General features: G+C 40.7%; 1 protein-coding gene across 2 annotated transcripts in view; it reads right to left on the bottom strand.

Moving 5' to 3' along the window:
- Positions 1–18768, bottom strand: part of TGFBR3 (transforming growth factor beta receptor 3) — a 323902-nt gene that overhangs the window by 78981 nt on the left and 226153 nt on the right. For both annotated transcript variants that reach the window (XM_033916770.1, XM_033916771.1), the window contains 2 exons: positions 9752–9899; positions 755–944 (listed from right to left, as the gene is read on the bottom strand). In XM_033916770.1, coding sequence (XP_033772661.1) covers positions 755–944; positions 9752–9899 — 338 coding nt within the window. The remainder of the gene's footprint in view (positions 1–754; positions 945–9751; positions 9900–18768) is intronic.

Here is an 18768-nt window from a genome sequence, read left to right as displayed (position 1 = left end):
TAACAATTATATAGAACAATATATGCTGAAAGGGTTAGAAGTATAGCATTTAAATAAAGAGATTCACATGAAATATTTAGACCAACGATTATGCTTTTTGGTTGAGTAACACCTTAGGGCAGGGGTAGACAATTCCAGTCCTCGAGAGCCAGAGCCAGGTCAGGTTTTCAGGATATCCATACTAAATATGTATGAGATAGATTTTCATCTCAAGGAGGCAGTGCATGCAAATCCATCTCATACCTATTCATTATGGATATCCTGAAAACCCGACCAGCCTGTGGCTCTCGAGGCCCGGAATTACATTACCCCTGGTATAGTGTGATTAATAAATTGTGGATTAGATTAGATTATTCAGTGTTAAACCACATTATCAAGTGTGATGCGAGTAATACTCCTAGAACAGGGGTAGGCAATTCCGGTCCTCGAGAGCCGGAGAGAGGTCAGGTTTTCAGGATATCCACAATAAATATGCATGAAATAGATTTGCATCTCAAGGAGGCAAATCCATCTCATACATATTCATTGTGGCTATCCTTAAAACCTGACCTGGCTCCAGCTCTCGAGGACCGGAATTGCCTACCCCAGCACTAGGGCAGTGTGCCAGGTGCACTCCTATTTATTATATATGAAAGGCCTCATATTTTTAAATAAAATTTATTCTATAAAATTATATTTCTGCAATATTGAATTTTTTTTTTTTTTAGCTCTTTTGGATATACAGTACTACAGATTCCCACACTATTATCCTTACCATCATCTGCTAATCGGATATGAAATCTATTCGCCACATGTACTTCTGTGTAGGAAGTAATTGGACTATAGTCATGATCATCGGCCCACTTCAGCAAGTTCTCCCGGGAGGAGGGAATGGTAGGTACTACCGTTTTGGTCATAAACAAGGATTTTTCAGTTTCTTTTCCAAAACCAATGCTGTTAGGTGCCTGTATATCAAAAGGATAACAGGTTAGATTATATGATTTAGTGCCAAAGACATTTTCTTATTAAATACAACAAATAACCCATTTAGGGTACAATTTATCAATGGGCGCACCTGCGTTAGCGCATGCTAATTGCTAAAGATGCTCAAATAAATATAATGGGTGTGGTTAGCGTCCATTGATGAATTCTCCGCTTAGCTTCTAAAACCCAACTACTTTTTTTTACTGACAAAAAAGATCAAACATAGAATTAGCTTCCATTTGTCAGAACTGATGCACAAAGGCTTAACTTGTTTGAGGTCACATAAGTGGTGTCTTTCCTAAACAGGATCTTTATGATAAATTTTCATGTGATAAAAACAACATGTAATAAGACTATCATGCCATATTAGTCTGCAAAATTATTAGCATATGCATGCTAAAATTAGCATGCCCTTCTATGTAACATGAAAGATCATATGCAAGTTATATTATTATGTGTGCTAGGAAAATAGTGTGATATGCTGGTCTCTTGGTAATTGCCTGCTATTTAATAGCTGCATTGCATTAGGTGATAATCTGCCCCAAAAACCAAAGGCCATGTACAGAAGATGACTGAAAAACTGTAAATAAAGGGAAACAGCCATATATTCAAATACAGTATAGAGAGAGCAAAGAACGCGCTGTTGATGTGTTAAGCAGGAAATCACAGTCATCCAAAATCAAACAAAATTGACAAAAAATAATAAATACAAAAAAGGAGAAAAACAGACCTCATACATGAGTGACCGGGATTGCACTGTACCCTAAGCCACTCGTATCATCACTGGTCTGAAAAAACTCCATATATTAATATCTCATCAATCTCACCACTGTTAAATAGACTTCATTTTCAAGTTTTGTTATCTTCTCAAAATAGGATGATAATTAGATTTCAGCTGCATTAAACATAGAAGGGACGGCTACAGCTAGGGAGAAAAAAAAACCTCTCTATATCATATCAGCAGCATCTCATTGAAAACGAGTATAAACTTATCTTCACAGAGTCTGTCTTGGGTGGTTCATTCTTTGCTCTGCTTTTTCATAAGAACTCACAACAGCTTGATCCCAACAGTCAGTCCTACTGTTTCTCCTCTTCAACGAGGCTACATCAGGGGAATCCTAATCAAAGTATCATTTTATGAAATTTCAGACGCTCGGAAATTACTGAAGTTAGCGATGCTGGCAAAATTCCAAAATGATCGCAGGACCGAGAGAGGCGCCCGGCTCATTCAAAACAGCCAGGCGTCCCGGTGTCTTCACTGCCGTGATGCGCGATTCATTGAGCCACAAAATGAGAAGAGATAAAACAAGAAGCCAAAACGGAAAACACAGAGAACAAGCTCAGAAAAAAACTGAACATTATTCATACCAAAAACTTTGTAAAAAAATCATTGTAGGACACAGCAGCATAACGCAATCTAGACTCCATCAAAACAAGCATATCCACATCATTGCATCTTCGATCCCAAAACTTTAAGAGAAGGGTTGCCATTCAAATGTTGTATTCAAACCATGAGGCTCAATGGTTTGTAAACGATTAATCCACTGGTGTTCTTTTTGCCATAGCAATCTCCTGACATCTCCGCATCTCAAAGAAGTAGCCATTTGTTCAATCACATGTTGTTGTTCTACAATATGGGCTACTATTGGGGCCGTCATTTTGCAAGTCTTAATACAGCTCTTATGTTCTGTTAGCCTGATAGTAAATGCTCTAGATGTCTGCCCTATATATAACAACTCACAGGAGCATTTAATTGCATAAATTATGTTCTTAGATTGACAATCAGAGTTCTGTTTTAAACTGTATTCTCGCCCATCAGTTGGATTAAAGAACGTAGAGATGGTAGCCATAACGTTACAGTTAGAGCAACGACCACAGGGGCCATGTCCCTGTATTTGAGCTGAATTTCAAGCTGGTTATTCCGCATTTTAGACTTATGGAGAAGCTAAGTACTCTCTTTTTGATTTTGCTCGTTCTTGAGCCAGCCCGGTTGATTTTGGATGCCACTTACTCCCAATTGGGGGATAGAGACACTTGAACCATTTCACTGTGTTTTAGTGATTTTTTTTTTGGGTTTATTTCTCACTTTTTTTCACTTACCACTTTTTGTGCACTAGTTTAATTCAATTGGGTAACCCAGGGATGTTTCACAAGTAAATACCCTTGTGGGTTTTGATTGTGACAGCTGGTGCTTTAGGGACTTGTTCCCATATGCAAGCTGTGAGACTGAGGGTATCCCACTCACACTAATTATTAGCAGCAAGTTGGTTGGCTGGTTCGGCCGTCTCTATCCTCCATCTTGTTCTTTTGGGTTAGGGGGAACTTTTTGGTTTTGGCTCTTTAGAGGTGTGACATAACCCATCTCCCAACCCCCTTGTTTTACTAAGATACGCTAAGCGTTTTAGCACGCTAACCGCTAACGTGTCCATAGACTAACACGCACGCGTTAGCGTTTGGCGCGCGCTAAGTTTCTGTTTCTTGACTGAGAAAAAAAAATTTTTTTTTTAATTTTCAAAACATAGGGCTCCTTTTACAAAGGTGCGCTAGCGTTTTTAGCGCACGCACCGGATTAGTGCGCGCCACCCGAAAAACTACCGCCTGCTCAAGAGGAGGCGGTTGCGGCTAGCGCGTGCTATTCCGCGTGTTAAGGCCCTAACGCACCTTTGTAAAAGGAGCCCATAGTAATGTCTTCAGCAATGGTAAATGTTTCTTTAGATTTATTAATGATTTTCTGTGATACTTGAGTTTGTTTTACTATGCATGAGATAATATCAACTTCATCTTGAGGTTGTCTGTAATTCAGAAGGGATTCTCTCGGGTTGTTCAAAGCACGCTTCTTAGCTTTCATAACTATAGAACGGTGGATAGCACTGAGTAGTCAATCTTTGTGCCAATATTTTGGCTTCCTGTAAAAATGTATCGTAGAGTTACATACCTTTCTGTATCTCAAAAACTGTGCGAATGGAATGCTTGTTTTCAAATGCATAGGATGCATGTTGTCATATCTCATGTCGGTTTCTTTTTGAAAAACTGAAGTGGCTATCTTACCCTCCTCCCATTGGATTAAAACATCTGTCTAGTACTGTATGTCAATGTCAATTTAAATTTAAATTTCTAGTGAAATCACACAGCTGTTCAGCTGTGCCTGTCCAGATTTTAAAAAAAATGTCATCTATAAATCGCCACCACTTCATTACAAACTGGAATTCCGGCATACCAACCATGACATGTAAAGGTTCGCTACAGTGGGTGCAAGAAGTTGCCCCCATAGCTATGCCTGCAAGTTGTTGAAAAAAATTTCCGTTGGAAATAAAATAGTTATTTCTTAAGGCAACAGCACTCAACTTTAGTAGAAACTCGGTCGGAACCTTTTGAAGGGATGGTCTAGAATTCCAAAGAGTTCTTAGTATTTTGAGTGCTTCATCCTGCGGAATTTTTGTATATAAGGAACAAACATCCTGTAAAACTGTACCCCATAGCTCTTTGTGGATGAAAACATTACATAATATTAAATTTAATTTAATATGGCATTTATAGTTGACTTAGCCAGCAAATCAGTACAAAGTGGATTACAACAAACATTAACAATCAATCAATCATCTCACATATGCTTCTGATCACAATTCTCTCTACCATTCCAAAACACAGCCTATGCACTTTTCCTGGGAATTAATTATCTATTTATTTACTCACTCATATTTATATTCCATTTTCCTGGTTAAAAATGGTTCACAAAATCACACACACAAAAAAAACAACAACCCCAAAAGAAAGAGAATGAAGAAACAAGCATTTAAAATGCCAATAATCCTTCCTACAAAATGTATCCAAACGTAAACATCAAATAATCAAGCTAACCTGGGAATAAAAAATTCTTACATACTTTAATCACACCATAAATATCACAACGGATCTACAAGCGGTGGTCCATACTTTACTCAATGAGACTCAGAGTATGAGAGTGGTGTAGAAATGGAGTCCAAATTAACATATTAATATTATACTCAGGATCACTGCCATCATTGTTGTGATGTTTCCTCCCACTGAGCACTACAGACATTCAAAGGAATTCACCATGAACAGCAGTTCCTGCTGTTCAGACTACACCACCAACCTCCAATACACTACGCAGCCACTGTTCTATCATGCCGCCAAGCTGAGAGATGCAGTGCCCAGCATCACTACTGCCACTTAGGTACCCTTCTGGGCTTGTCTCTCTTGCAAATTCCACAGGAAACAGGGAAATCCCTGATGAGGGCTGGTGTTGACAGTATTGGACTTCAGGAAGAAATGCGATTCTTTCTATTTCTCTCGTGGTGTACTATGTGCAGAGTATGGAATATTAGGGCTTCGTTTGTGTACTTTTAGTTTGTGGGTTCATATCTGGATAGGGTTTTTTTGTTCTTGTTTTCTGCATGTGTGACTGTGGCCAGGTGTTCTGGTAGGGATAATCCAGAAACTTTGGTTGATGTCGTGACTCGTGGTCGAAGTAGGAAGCTATTTGTTGGCTCTCCTTCAGCTTTTTTGGACTTGAAACAGCCCCAACTGAAAAATTAGTGATTATTTATGGCATATTCACTGACAAATGACATGCACATACCTCAATTTCTAATCTCTGTTTATATGCAAGTCAACCTTTTTCCATCCTTTTTTGGTGGGGGGAGGGGAGAAGGTTACCTTGAATTATATTCAGATTGGTTTATATTCGATTATATGCAGCAGGGGTGTCCAACCTTTTGGCTTCCCTGGGCCACAATGGCCGAAAAAATTTTTCCTGGGGCCACACAAACACTAACACTAGCTGATGAGCCAAAAAAAGGTTGAGCAGGTCCCAAATTTGCAATCACTAATATAGAAGATGTACGTATCTAATAATAAACCTTCATTAAAGGGACATTGTGGAGAGGAATCCAAAAAGTAGTAATACTTACCCTGACTGAGTGATCCTCCACATACACCGCTGACAGTGGGAGCAACCACAGGCTTCCACATCCCCATTCTGATGAGCAGGGATGTGCGCTCCTGGTTCTCCCATTCACTTCTATTACAGCTACAGTGAGCCTCTTCAGAAGTGAGCCTCATCAGAGCGGGGATGCTGAATCAGCTGTCAGCAGGGCACGTGGAGGATCATTTAATCAGGGTAAATATTACTGCTTTTTTGGTACTCCCACTTTAAGATTAGGCTCCCTCAAAATGAATATCTCCCCTGCTGCAGCTAGTAGGGATCCCCCAAGCCTCACCAACTGACAGCCACCTCCTCCCCCTCCAACTTCTGCAGCTGGCAGCAATATTGCAGAGCTGTTGCCTTCCCTCCTCCCTGCCCCCCCCCCCTTGGCTTTCATGCATACATGAAAGCAGGGGCAGCTTGAGGATATTGCCATTGGCAGCAAAGCTTGGAGATTTTGAATTGCCAGACTGAAGGAAGATGTTTTCAATTGGAAGGGCTTGAGAATCCCCACTAGCTCAAGTATTTATAAATTGCACTCAGGCAGGGAGAAACTTTGGTGCCCATCCACTAATTTTGGGTTCTAGTCCCTCCCCCAAATCAGCTGTATATGACTATGCCACTGAATACAAAAATAATTGTGATGTACATATCCCAAAGATAACATATTTCATTGTCTGGATGTTTTGTTTTTCCATCATCTTGGTTCCAGTTTCTCTTTCTGCTTTTTCTCTATCTTCAACTAATTCTCTTTCCAGTGTCTGCTGTCCATTTTTTTCTCCTCTCCATTTCCTTCTTATGCCTGTCTCCAACATATTGAATTTTCCCTTGCAGCTTTCTTAACTTTTTCTTTTCTGCCCTTGTCCACTCAAATCTTGCCTTCTTTCTCACCCTTCTTCTTTTTAAATGTCCAGCTACCTCTCAATTCTCCATCTTCTCTCAGTCTCTAGCTCTCCTATTTCCCATCTCACTCCTTTCCCAGCCTCCTATTCCCTTCTATCTACTCCCCATTACCACATTTCTACCACTGTACTCACTGCTCTCTTACTCATCTTGTCATCTCCATTTTGACCTCATCCACATGGCTCACCACTTTCAGAATCCCCCACCCTCTCTCCACTGGTCAGACTATAACTCCCTGTCCCTTTCTTTCCATCCGCTAGCATCATCTTATCACAGCTCTCTTCCCTACTGCCCTTCCATGGTTCCATCTCTCCTCCTCTATCTCCATGGCCCAACATTTTGCTCCCTCTCTTTTCTGTTTTTCTTCTTCCCTCCCCCCTTGATGCTGAACAATGAAATGGAGAAAAAAAAAAGAGAGAGAGAGATGCTGCATCACTCTGCCTTCCATCCACAGGCCTAACATTTCTTCCTCCCTCCCATCCCCAGGTCCAACTTATCTCTCTTTCTCTTCCCTACTGCCCCCCATCCCATCTCTCCCCCTGCCTGCCTGCCTCCCTTCCCCAGGTCCACCATTTCTTTCTTTCTCTTCCCAACAGTTCTCCCTTCAAGTATCTCTTTCCCTCTTCCTCCACACCACCCCAGGTCCAACTTCTCTCCCTTCAGACCATTGCCCACTATCTCTCTCTCTGTCCTTGGCCCAGCATGTTCTCCCCCTTCTCTCTGCACCCATGCATCTCTACCTCACTCTTTTCCCACCACCATCCAATAATTCTCTCTCTGTCTCCGTTCCTCCTCTTTCTTTATCTCCCCAATTGCACCATCTCTTTCCCTCTCTCAGACACCCAATTCTCCCTTTCTATTATCTCCCTCACCTCTGCATCTCTTTCCTTCACTCCCTCCATTCTTCCATCTTATGGCTCATGCTCCCTCTATCTTTCCCTTCATTCTGTGTACTAAGTTCATGACTCTCCCTCCTTCCTTTCATCATTTTTCCCAAGTTTGTGCTCCCTTCCTCTCAAGTCTCATGCCCTTCTCCCTCCCTCCCTTCTGTGCCCCTGGTGTTTACCTTCAGGCCGGCTCCCTCCTCACTGTTAATCATTTTTTTTTCCCGACACCAGTTTGGTTTTATAGCCCCTCAAGCAGTTAAGTTAGGCTCTGTGATTTGCCCCTCCTGCAACTGTTGTTAATTAAAAGGTGTCTGGATCAATTTCTGTGGCTCGGTCTGCCATTTTTTTCTTTCCGCTCTGATCCTTGTGGACTGCCTGTCCACTTGTTTTCTTAAGAGTAGTGAGCAGAGGCAGCAAGGGTGCTGACCTGTACCTAGAAAAATTTTTCCTATTTTTCCTGTTTTCCAATGGAAATACCACTCTGTCTTTCCCAAATGATACCACCTCTTTATTCCTAATTTGTTTTTGTACTGGTTTGGGGAGTGAGGGAATTCTCCCTGTCTCTCAGAAAGTGAGAGACAGCCCAGCCCTTTGTAAATCTTCTTGGTGACTAAGGATCTTTGGTCGTGTACTAGACATTTGCAGCTGTGTGGCTGAAACCTAGTTTTGTGAGGAAGAAATCTGCGACTGCAGGATTTGGAAGATGTCCATCTCAAGGAGAGGAAAAATGAAGCATTGTGGGGCAGGGACTGCCAAACTTACAGGTGCAAGGGACAATCTGTAGCAGTGAGGAAAGGAGCCAGTTCTGATTCCAGGAAAGTCTTGGAGGTAAGGGAGGCTTAAGGAACTCTTGGAACGTTTAAATTCTGCTGTGTATTGTGTAATTTTACTGGACTCTATTTTTGAGAGACAGTAATTCTGGAAGAGACTTGTTATTTCCTACCACTACATATTTTGTGTCAATAAACGTTCCCTTGATTTGAACAGTAAATCTGTGCTGAATATTTTGTAAATGACTGTAAAACAAATTCCTTTAAGCCCAGCAGCAATTTGCTTCTCCCTTATCAGAAGTTAACTAGATCTTTGCAAAATGGTGCCCTTTTCCCACAGTGCACTTTAAAGTAGGTACCTAGAGGGCACTTGGTAGGCATCTATTCTAGAAAGGAAACTACACACTTACCTTCATAAGAACATAAGAATAACGATATTGGTTAAGACCAATTGTCCATCTAGCCTAGAATCCTGTTTCCAGGCCAATCCAGGTTACAAATACCTGACAGAATCCCAAATAGTAGCAATATTCCATGCTACCAACTTCAGAGCAAGTAGTGGCTTTCCCCATGTCAAGGGAACTTAGGGAACTTAAGGAAGTTCTAGTGGTTCTGCTGGCTGACCTTTTCAATGTTTCTTTAGAGTTAGAAGTGGTACCGGAGGGTTGGAGAAGGGCGGATATGGCCCTTCTACACAAAAGTGGAAGAAACAGGGAACAACAGGCCGGTAAGTCTGTCTTCTGTGGTAAGTAAATTAATAGAAACTTTTTAAAATAGAGAATAATGCAGTTTCTAGAATCTAGTGGATTACAGGACCCGAGGCAACATGGATTCACTACAATTTCTTTGACTAGGTGACCAGAGAATTGGATAGAAGGAGAGTGCTAGACGTTGTGTATTTAGATTTTAGCAAAGCTTTTGACAATGTTCCACACAGCCGTCTAATAGATCAACTGAGTGCTCTTGGTATGGGGCAGGCACGTGGGATCTCTTAAGGAGGGGAGGCTGTGGATGCTGCGGATGGGCCATTTGGCCTTTATTTGCCATCAGGTTTCTATGCTTCTTTTTGCAACCAGAGCTCTGATTAGCACTAGCCCTTCCATACATCTGCAATACTACTAGCTCTCAACCCCACCACCCCCCAACCTCCTCTAAGAGCGCAACCCTCTCTATATTAATCAAATAAAGCAGAACCTAGAAACCAGCATATTACTGTAGAAGTCATTCATATCAACTATAAGCTGTTAACAGCATAGAATAGAGAAAATCCTTTATCGACTTACAAGCACTTCCAGTTTTCCCTGAATGTCATATGACTTGATAACCCAATTGACCGCCTTTTTACACTTGAGGATAAGTGCAAGGTTTCTGACAAGCTGCGTGTCTGGTCGAAGGGGTCTGATATCGATGATTATGTCCACCTGGAAAGCGCTGCATGTGGAAAATAAAGGCAAAATGAAGTTAGAATGCCAGACATTTTCAGTCGTCAAGCATCTTTGAATCCATCATGTTTCCAGTGTCTGGCCAGCTGATTAAAAAACTGGAGTGCATCCCAGACAATACAACATGTGCAAAACAGATTACTACTATACACATGCTAAACTGATTTTCTATCACAATGAATTTACTCATTTACCATGGCAATCATTAGTTCAATTGTAGAATATTTTTTCACTGAAAGGTATTCCTGCTACTTACTACTTTAAACTCAGAACATTAAACCACTTATTCTAAGTCTATTGTACTACACAAATTCGTATTTTCTGTATTTGTTTCAATCTTTTGTAGGTGATTTTCATTTCCATAAATAAAAGTAATCAAGAAAACTTAACGGGAATGAAAAGAAACAATCTGGCCTTCCAGCTTCCACCCACCTCCTCACCAGCTCATCCAAATTCTTCGGTCTGATACACTAAGGCAGGGGTGTCAAAGTCCCTCCTCGAGGGCCGCAATCCAGTTGGGTTTTCAGGATTTCCCTAATGAATATGCATGAGATCTATTACCATACAATGAAAGCAGTGCATGCAAATAAATCTCATGCATATTCACTGGGGAAATCCTGAAAACCCGACTGGATTACGGCCCTCGAGGAGGGACTTTGACACCCCTGCACTAAGGGCTCCTTTTACAAAGCCGCGCTAGGGCCTTAACGTGCAGATTAGTGCGCACTAAATTGCCCCGCGCGCTAGCCGCTACCGCCTCCTTTTGAGCAGGCGGTAGATTTTTGGTTCGCACGTGCTAATCCGGTCCGTGCACTAAAACGCTTAGCACACCTTTGTAAAAGGAGCCCTAAGGCATCCTATGCCATTAGTGTCTCTATTCTGCAAAATTAAGCTGAGGAATAAATCTTCACAGGATGCATAATTGAAATATTTTCAGAACTAGCTAAACTCATCATTTTTGATGTATGAGAAAAACCACAAGGTGTGGACTATGGCCAGATTTAGAGTTCAGGTGTCTTACAGAATAGCGATCTAAAGTACCTTATTTTTTTAAAAAAACTTTATATCTGTGTACATTTTGCACATTCTGCTGTCAAAAAAAATACAAATTACAGACATATTCAAAATGTTATACTAATTAAGAAATAAAAAAATATTGATTGCATTAGACTTCACACTCCGTTTATTGCATCAACAACTATGATGAGATGTTTAGAATAGGTGTCTACTAATTTTACAGAGCAGGACAGTGCAGGTTTTGCTTATTCTTGTTAGTTATAGATTAAGTACTTTTAAGTTGACTGTGGATCATCTATGAATTGCAATATTTGAGTCTTATCATGGACGTTTATTTGACTCCATTCTGGCCTTTGACTGGGCCACTCAAAGCCATCCATCTTCTTGCTGAGACTCCATTGTTACTTTTGCTCTATTGAATGGTAAATCATCTCACTAGTACATGGCAGATTGGAACAGGTTTTGCTCTAGGATCTGGTCTTTAAGTGCTTACCACGCTTACTAAATATACATTGTAACTTTCATGCTAATTGTTTGATGAGAATGTATTTTGAAAAAAATAGCTAAACAATTTGTGGCTGATATTCAGCCAGTGTTGGGAGAGCATTACCTACCAAATATTCAATGCCAGGCCATTTCCAGCATTGAATATCCAGTTTTATTTTTAGCCACGGCAACTTAACCGTTATGCTGATATTCAGCGCTAACCGGTTAAGTTCTTAGCAGCTAAAGATAGGTTGCATAAATAACAGGCCTACGTCAGTCGCTAAACAAGGCTATCTCCCACTTAATATCCACAGTTAGGTGCTAAAACACTAGGTTTGGGGGGTTGTAACCCCCCTCGTTATACTTGAAACCAAACTTTTTGCCTGTTTTTTAGGGAAAAAGTTCAGTTACAACCCCCCAAACTCCCCACAACGCCAGCGCAATGTCTGTTAAGTAAAGTGGGGGGGTTCCCCCCCACACACTCCCCGTCGGAGCCCTTTAAAATAGTGCTTTTCTTCGGCGCGCCGTCAACCTTGTGCTCAAGTTGTCGGCGCGCCGTTGTCTCGCGCGATTTAGTCCCGTCACCGGCCAGGTTAAGTAGTTTTGAATATGGGGAGGGTGGGGAGTTGAAAATATTTTATCAAGAGAAAAGAAATAGTGGGGACTGACAAAGTGTTGATTGACTGCATCTATTCAGAGTAGTTGAGTCCATGATACCTACTTTCTGATGGTCCAGCTTTTGATAAAGATTAAGGCCCAAATTCTCAAAACTGCGTCGAAAGGTAGGCACCTTACTGCCACCTAACTTAATCGTTTTAATTGGTGATAAACAGCATGGTAATTGACTGCATCGTTTAAAACCAATTAAAATCTAAATTTAAAAAAAGTATGCATTTTCAAGCACCTACATTCGTTCATCTCCCGTCCACAGAGGTGCCAATCAGTGCCTACGTCTAGAGTATGTGTGGTTTATGCTTACTTTCAACATGGCTGCGATTCTCCAAACAGCAATAATCACCTGAGTGACATATGATCAACGCCACTTTTCTAAGCAGCCTCTGCTAACAGCGCCATTTAGAGAATCCGGTCCTAAGTGTGGAAGTTCTTATTTTGAGTAAAATGTATCGTGCATTTTTCCTTTGAGCTTCACAACACCCACATGCCTCTTAAAAAAAACAAACAAACCAGTTAATGTGTGCTTAGCATGCAAATCCAAGGAAAGTACTGCAAAAAGCTTTAATACATTTTGTGGTAAGACTTTTCTGGTGCACTACTGCACTAGGGTTTAACTCTTTAGTAGAAGGGCCCCACAGTGTCTAAAATATGTTCTGCTAGTAAGAGCTATTTGTATTAAAGTGATGGACATTAAAACATTTAGCATGAATGCCAATCTGGCATCTGCTACATATACAGGAAGAGATGCTTTTGAATTCACAAAATCATAGTTCATCTATTAGAATGTCTGATGATGTGATAACCTAAGACAGTGGTTCCCAACCCTGGAGGAACACCTGGCCAATCGGGTTTTCAGGCTAGCCCTAATGAATATGCATGAGAGAGATTTGCATATGATGGAAGTGATAGGCATGCAAATTTGCTTCATGCATATTCATTAGGGCTAGCCTGAAAACCCAATTGGCCTGGTGTTCCTCCAGGACAGGGTTGGGAACCACTGACCTAAGATACAGAAACATGATAGTAGATAAAGGCCAAATGGCCCATCCAGTCTGCCCATCTGCAGCAACCATTATATCTTCCTCTCTCTAAGACAGTGGTTCTGAACCCTGTCCTAGGGGTCCCCCCCAGCCAGTCGGGTTTTCAAAATATCCCTAATGAATATGCATGAGAGAGATTTGCATACCTGTCACTTCCATCATATGCAAATCTCTCTCATGCATATTCATTAGGGATATCTTGAAAACCCGACTGGCTGGGGGGTCCCCTAGGACAGGGTTCAGAACCACTGCTCTAAGAGATCCCATATGCCTATCCCACGCTTTCTTGAATTCAGTCTCTGTCTGCACCACCTCTTCCGGAAGACTGTTCCACGCACCTACCACCCTTTCTGTAAAAAAGTATTTTCTTAGATTACTCCGGAGCCTGTCACCTCTTAACTTCATTCTATGCCCTCTCATTCCAGAGCTTCCTTTCAAATGAAAGAGACTCGACTAATGCGCATTTACGTCACGTAGGTATTTAAACGTCTATCATATCTCCCGCCTTTCTTCCAAAGTATACAAATTGAGATATTAATGTCTGTCCCTATATACCTTATAACAAAGACCACAAACCATTTTAGTTGCCTTCCTCTGGACCGACTCCATCCTTTTTATATCTTTTTGAAGGTGTGGTCTCCAGAATTGTACACCATATTCTAAATGAGTCTTATACAGGGGTATCAATAACTCTTTTTTTCCTCTTCCTATGCACCCTAGCATCCTTAAAGCTTTCACCATCACCTTTTCAACCTGTTTGGCCACCTTAAGATCATCACATAAAATCATATCCACGTCTTGCTCTTCTGTCATGGGCAAACTACAGCCTGTGGGCCATATCCAACCTGCTTAGTTTTTTTAATGTGGCACGCCAAATTTGGCGGCCAGGTTGTAGACCTTGACGGAGCCATCCAGGCAGGCCACGGCCAAGTGCTCCAAGTGGTCGCAGTAATGCAGACACTGGACCCCCGAGGGCACGAAGTGGAAGAAGCGCTCCCGGTGCACCTGGAACTCCCTCATGGCCAGCCACAGCTCTGAGAGACACAAATGCGCACGTACGTGTCGGGCCGCTGGCCAGCAGCAGAAGTGATGCCCGGGAAACGGAAGAGGCTCTTGGTCCAGCCCCTCTGTCAAATTTAAGAATCCATTGTGGTCCATGAGTCAAAAGGTTTGCCCACCCCTGCCCTAAACTGTACAGTTTCTTCAGGTTTTTGCAGCCCAAATGCTTATGCATTTCTTAGCATTAAACTTTAGCTGGCAAATTTCAGACCATTCTTCAAGATTCGCTAGGTCTTTCTTCATGTTAATCGCCCAATCCAGGGTGTCTACTCTATTGTAAATTTTGGTATCATCCGCAACAGGCCCAAGAACAGAACCTTGAGGCACACCACTGGTAACATCTCTTTCCTCAGAGTGATCTCCATTAACCACTTCACTCTGTCACCTTCCACTCAACCAGTTCCTGATCCAGCCCATCACTTTGGGGCCCATATTGAGGGTACTCAGTTTATTTATTAGATGTCTGTGTGGAACACTGTCAAGGCTTTGCTAAAATCTAAATACCTCACATCAAGCGCACTCCCTCTATCCAATTCTCTGGTCACCCAGTCAAAGAAATTGATCTGATTTGTCTGACAAGACCTAGTTCTAGTGAATCCATGTTGCCTACGGTCGTGTAATCCACCGGATTCCAGAAACTTCACCATTCTGTGTTTTAAAAGTGTTACCATTAATTTGCTTACCACAGAAGTCAGACTTACTGGCCTGTGATTCCCTACTTCTTTACTTCCACTTTTGTGTAGAGGGACCACATCTGCCCTTCTCCAGTCCTCTGGTACCACTCCTGACTCTAGAGAAGCACTGAAAAGGTCAGTCAGCGGAGCCACCAGTACTTCCTTAAGTTTCTTCAGTACCCTCGCATGTATACCATCCGGCCCCATTGCTTTGTCTACCTTTAATTTAGCTTGCTCCTCATAAACACAACCCTCTGAAAAGTGATCAGGGTCTACCACTTCTCCCTGGGTCATGACATGGGTCACACTTCTTTAATTATGAATCTTTGCCTTGAAAATGTTTTCCAGCAGGTGAGATATCATTGATACCATTAGAACCTTTTGAAACCAAGAGTAGGGAGGATGAATGGTGATGAAATTCCAGCAGATTTATGTCTTTGCCACGGACCAGTTGATGCAACTGCCATACACTGCATACATTTACATAATTTGCAAAACGTGTCCACCACCATTCATTTCCTTTCTCATCTATTCTGTATATGATAAAGTTTCCATCGATCCGCTCCACCCATTTTGGCATTATAAATTGCTATCAGATTAGGTTGAATAATACTGACTACTGTCCGCTCAGTACATTTGAATCGCTTAGCAGTAAGAAGTGGATCAGTACTTTGAAATTCACTTGCCAGAGTCAGAACTGAAATGCGATTGCACTTCACAGCCAGTACTTTGTTTTTTGTATCAAAGACAATCATAATTGCCATGTTCTTTTCACTGCAATAACTGGCTGTCCTGTAGTTCACTACCAATTAGCCATGGCTCACAGACAGTCCCAGTTGCATGTAAGTTTGACTGTCAGAGCTTGATCATCAGTTTATGAGACATGAAAACCCTGTCAAAGTATATTACCTGTTGTTGGGGCTTTGCAACAACATGAAGCAGATGCATTACAGCACTTCCTCCAAGACCTAAATCATAATTGAAACTGTCTTTTCAAACAGCATATAGCTGACACTGGTACAAATAACCATCAGATGAGCAGAGGCACTGTGCCTTTAAACAATACAATACAATGCAGTTCTTATATTTCCGCAATATACCTATCTGGCTGTATGTGGATCACAATTTTAAGAGACTGGCTAACAAACCAGGATTAATGCAAACAATTTAATAAAGAATCTCAGCTAAAAGAATTCACAACTCAACTTCCTAATCATTTTTTAAAAATTTCAAATAAAATGAATGAAATGGCTTTTCTAAATGTGATAGTTTTTTTATTTGTCTCACTTCTGCTGGAATCCTATTCCATAAAAAGGGATCCTGACAATCGGTAGGAAGACAATTAGTAGGATGACAATTCATAGGGTTACAATTAATAGGATACAGAGGCATTATAACATTCTCAGTCATGTTTATCATCCCTTTTCTAACAATTCCTAGTGTCTTGTTTTCTTTCTTGACCGCCACTGCACATTGGGCGGAACGTTTCCATGTATTATCTTACACTCCCTTACAGATCTCTTGGTACTTTAGTTAGATTGTGAGCCTTCGGGACAGTTAGGGAATTTCTAAGTACCTCTCATACTTATAATTTTAATGTATATTTTCTGAAAACCGCTTAGAACCTAACGGATGTAGCGGTATATAAGAAATAAATTACATTACATTACATTACATTATCCACGATGACACCCAGATCTTTTACTCGAGCCCCGACTCCCAAGGTGGACCCCAGCATCCTGTAACTATGATTTGGATTATTCTTCCCAATGTGCATCACATTGCATTTGTCCACATTAAATTTCTCTATAAGGTGTGACACGTCTTGCTTGTTGTTATTGGTTGGCTGTGAACTGTACACTGATTTCTGGCATGTCCACTCAAGTTTTGGTGCCACTGATTTTGTGGCAGACACTTGAAAGGTTGTCAGCAATTCTTCAGATAAGTCTGAAGTTTGAAGAGCCCGTAGAGGTAATACCGAAACCTAAAGTGTAGAAGGCAACTTTAGAAGGTAGTAGAAGGCAACTTTTAGTATTCTTGTGATCAGGGTAAGAAAAATATTTAAAAATGCTTTGACACTGAAGCCTTTAAAAACCTAAGTAGCAAATATAAATTAAATTTCCTATTAGCTCATTGTACAACCAGGATCATTGGTGTATACCCAGCAGCCTAATTAGGATGCACCAAAGGTGGACACTTGTAATCTTATCTGGCTAGCATCGCAGAAATACTTTGTTCATTTTGCCAAGTACCAAACTTTAATGCTGAAGTTTTTCATATTTTTAATCAAGATCAAGTGAGCTTTTGCTCCATGGGAGGCTTCTCTCCTCCCTGAGTATTCTATTGATTTGACCCCAAATGGATCTCCAAAATTTAAGTATTAAGGGACAAAAGAAGAGCAGATGATCCAGTGTCCCTTTATCGAGATGACAGTGCTAACATCTATTTGACTTAGAACTATCTAATTTCTATAATCTAACAGGGGTCCAAAAACTTCTATGCAACAAAAAAACCCATGTTTGTCTCATAGATGCTGACACTGTACATCTCATCCTCCAAGTCCAAATTCATGGCCATTGAGATGCAGAAATCTACTGCTTTATCTCAATGCTCCAAATGTCTCTAAGACTAGTTTTTTGTTTTTTATTCAACATTTCAGATTTCGCTCTAATTTTCGTACTGAAACCTTATTGATTTCTCTTCTTTCAAAAATTCAACAAATTCGCCTTAAAAATAAATGTTCTATTCTACTCCAGTTCGATTTATCTGCAGCGTTTGATGTAGTACATTATGATATTTTACTTCAGCTACTTTCAGATATAAGTCTCCATCAGGTTGCTTTGGATTGGTTTTCTAAATTTCTTCTGTACCGTTCCTATTCAGTAAATATTGAAGGTGATATCTCCAACTCTTAGCAGTCTCCCTTTGGGGTTCCTCAAAGCTCCCCACTCTCTCCAATTTTATTCAATCTCTATATGACCACACTGAACACCTTTAAGCTGTCAACTTGGGAAACGTTATTCACTTATGCGGATGATATCTTTATATTGATTGAGATTGATCCAGATATTACCAATCTAGTTTCCAAAGTAAATCTTTGCATTTCCAAACTTCAAGCCTGGGCTTTATCTGTCTGAATGAAGCTTAATACAACTAAAACTAAGCTTTTGTGGAGGAGCAACAGTAGGAGGAAGATTGGAATGTCTTCCTCCTACTGTAGCTCTGGTATCTGGGTCCTCCTTACCAACTGAGTTCTCTGCTAAGATATTGGAAGTCCTTTTTGATTCCTCTTTTTCCTTTAAGGACCAAATAAATTCCTTGGTCATGAAAAGCTTTTTTAGTTTGCGAATGCTGAGTAAGGTTAGACATCTTTTTCATCATCGTCATTTTTCTATCTTAGTTCAATCAATTATATTATCTCGTCTTGATTACCGTAACTCTATCTACCACGGCATTACAAAAATTTGTCTTCATAGATTACAATTAATTCAGAATACTGCTACGAAGCTGATCTTTGGAAAATGTAAATTTGACCATGTGACCTCTTTGCTTCAGAGTCTTCATTGGCTCCTGGTTTATTTTAGAATTCAATTTAAATGCGCTTGTATTTCTTTTAAAGTTCTACATGGTATCTTTAATCCTCTTATTCCTTTATTTTGGAATGTTTACCGATTCTCCTTTGCAAGAGGTATCTAACAATTTAAAATCTACCTTCCTTCTAAAAAAGGGATTAAAGGAGTCAAGATCTTCAGTCAATCTTTGGTCTTTGATTATGTCAATTTTTTGTTGTTTTTTTTCATACACATCCAGAGAAGGGTGGAAGGGGGGGGGGGGGTTATTTCTGTTCTAATTTTGACCTTTGAGTATTTACATTTGGGGTGGATGGGAGGATATTATTAATTTGATT

Source organism: Geotrypetes seraphini, chromosome 12 (assembly GCF_902459505.1).
Source record: "Geotrypetes seraphini chromosome 12, aGeoSer1.1, whole genome shotgun sequence".
Lineage (NCBI taxonomy): Eukaryota > Metazoa > Chordata > Amphibia > Gymnophiona > Dermophiidae > Geotrypetes > Geotrypetes seraphini.
Note: the sequence above shows the minus strand (reverse complement) of the source record. Positions and strands in the feature narration are given on the sequence as shown.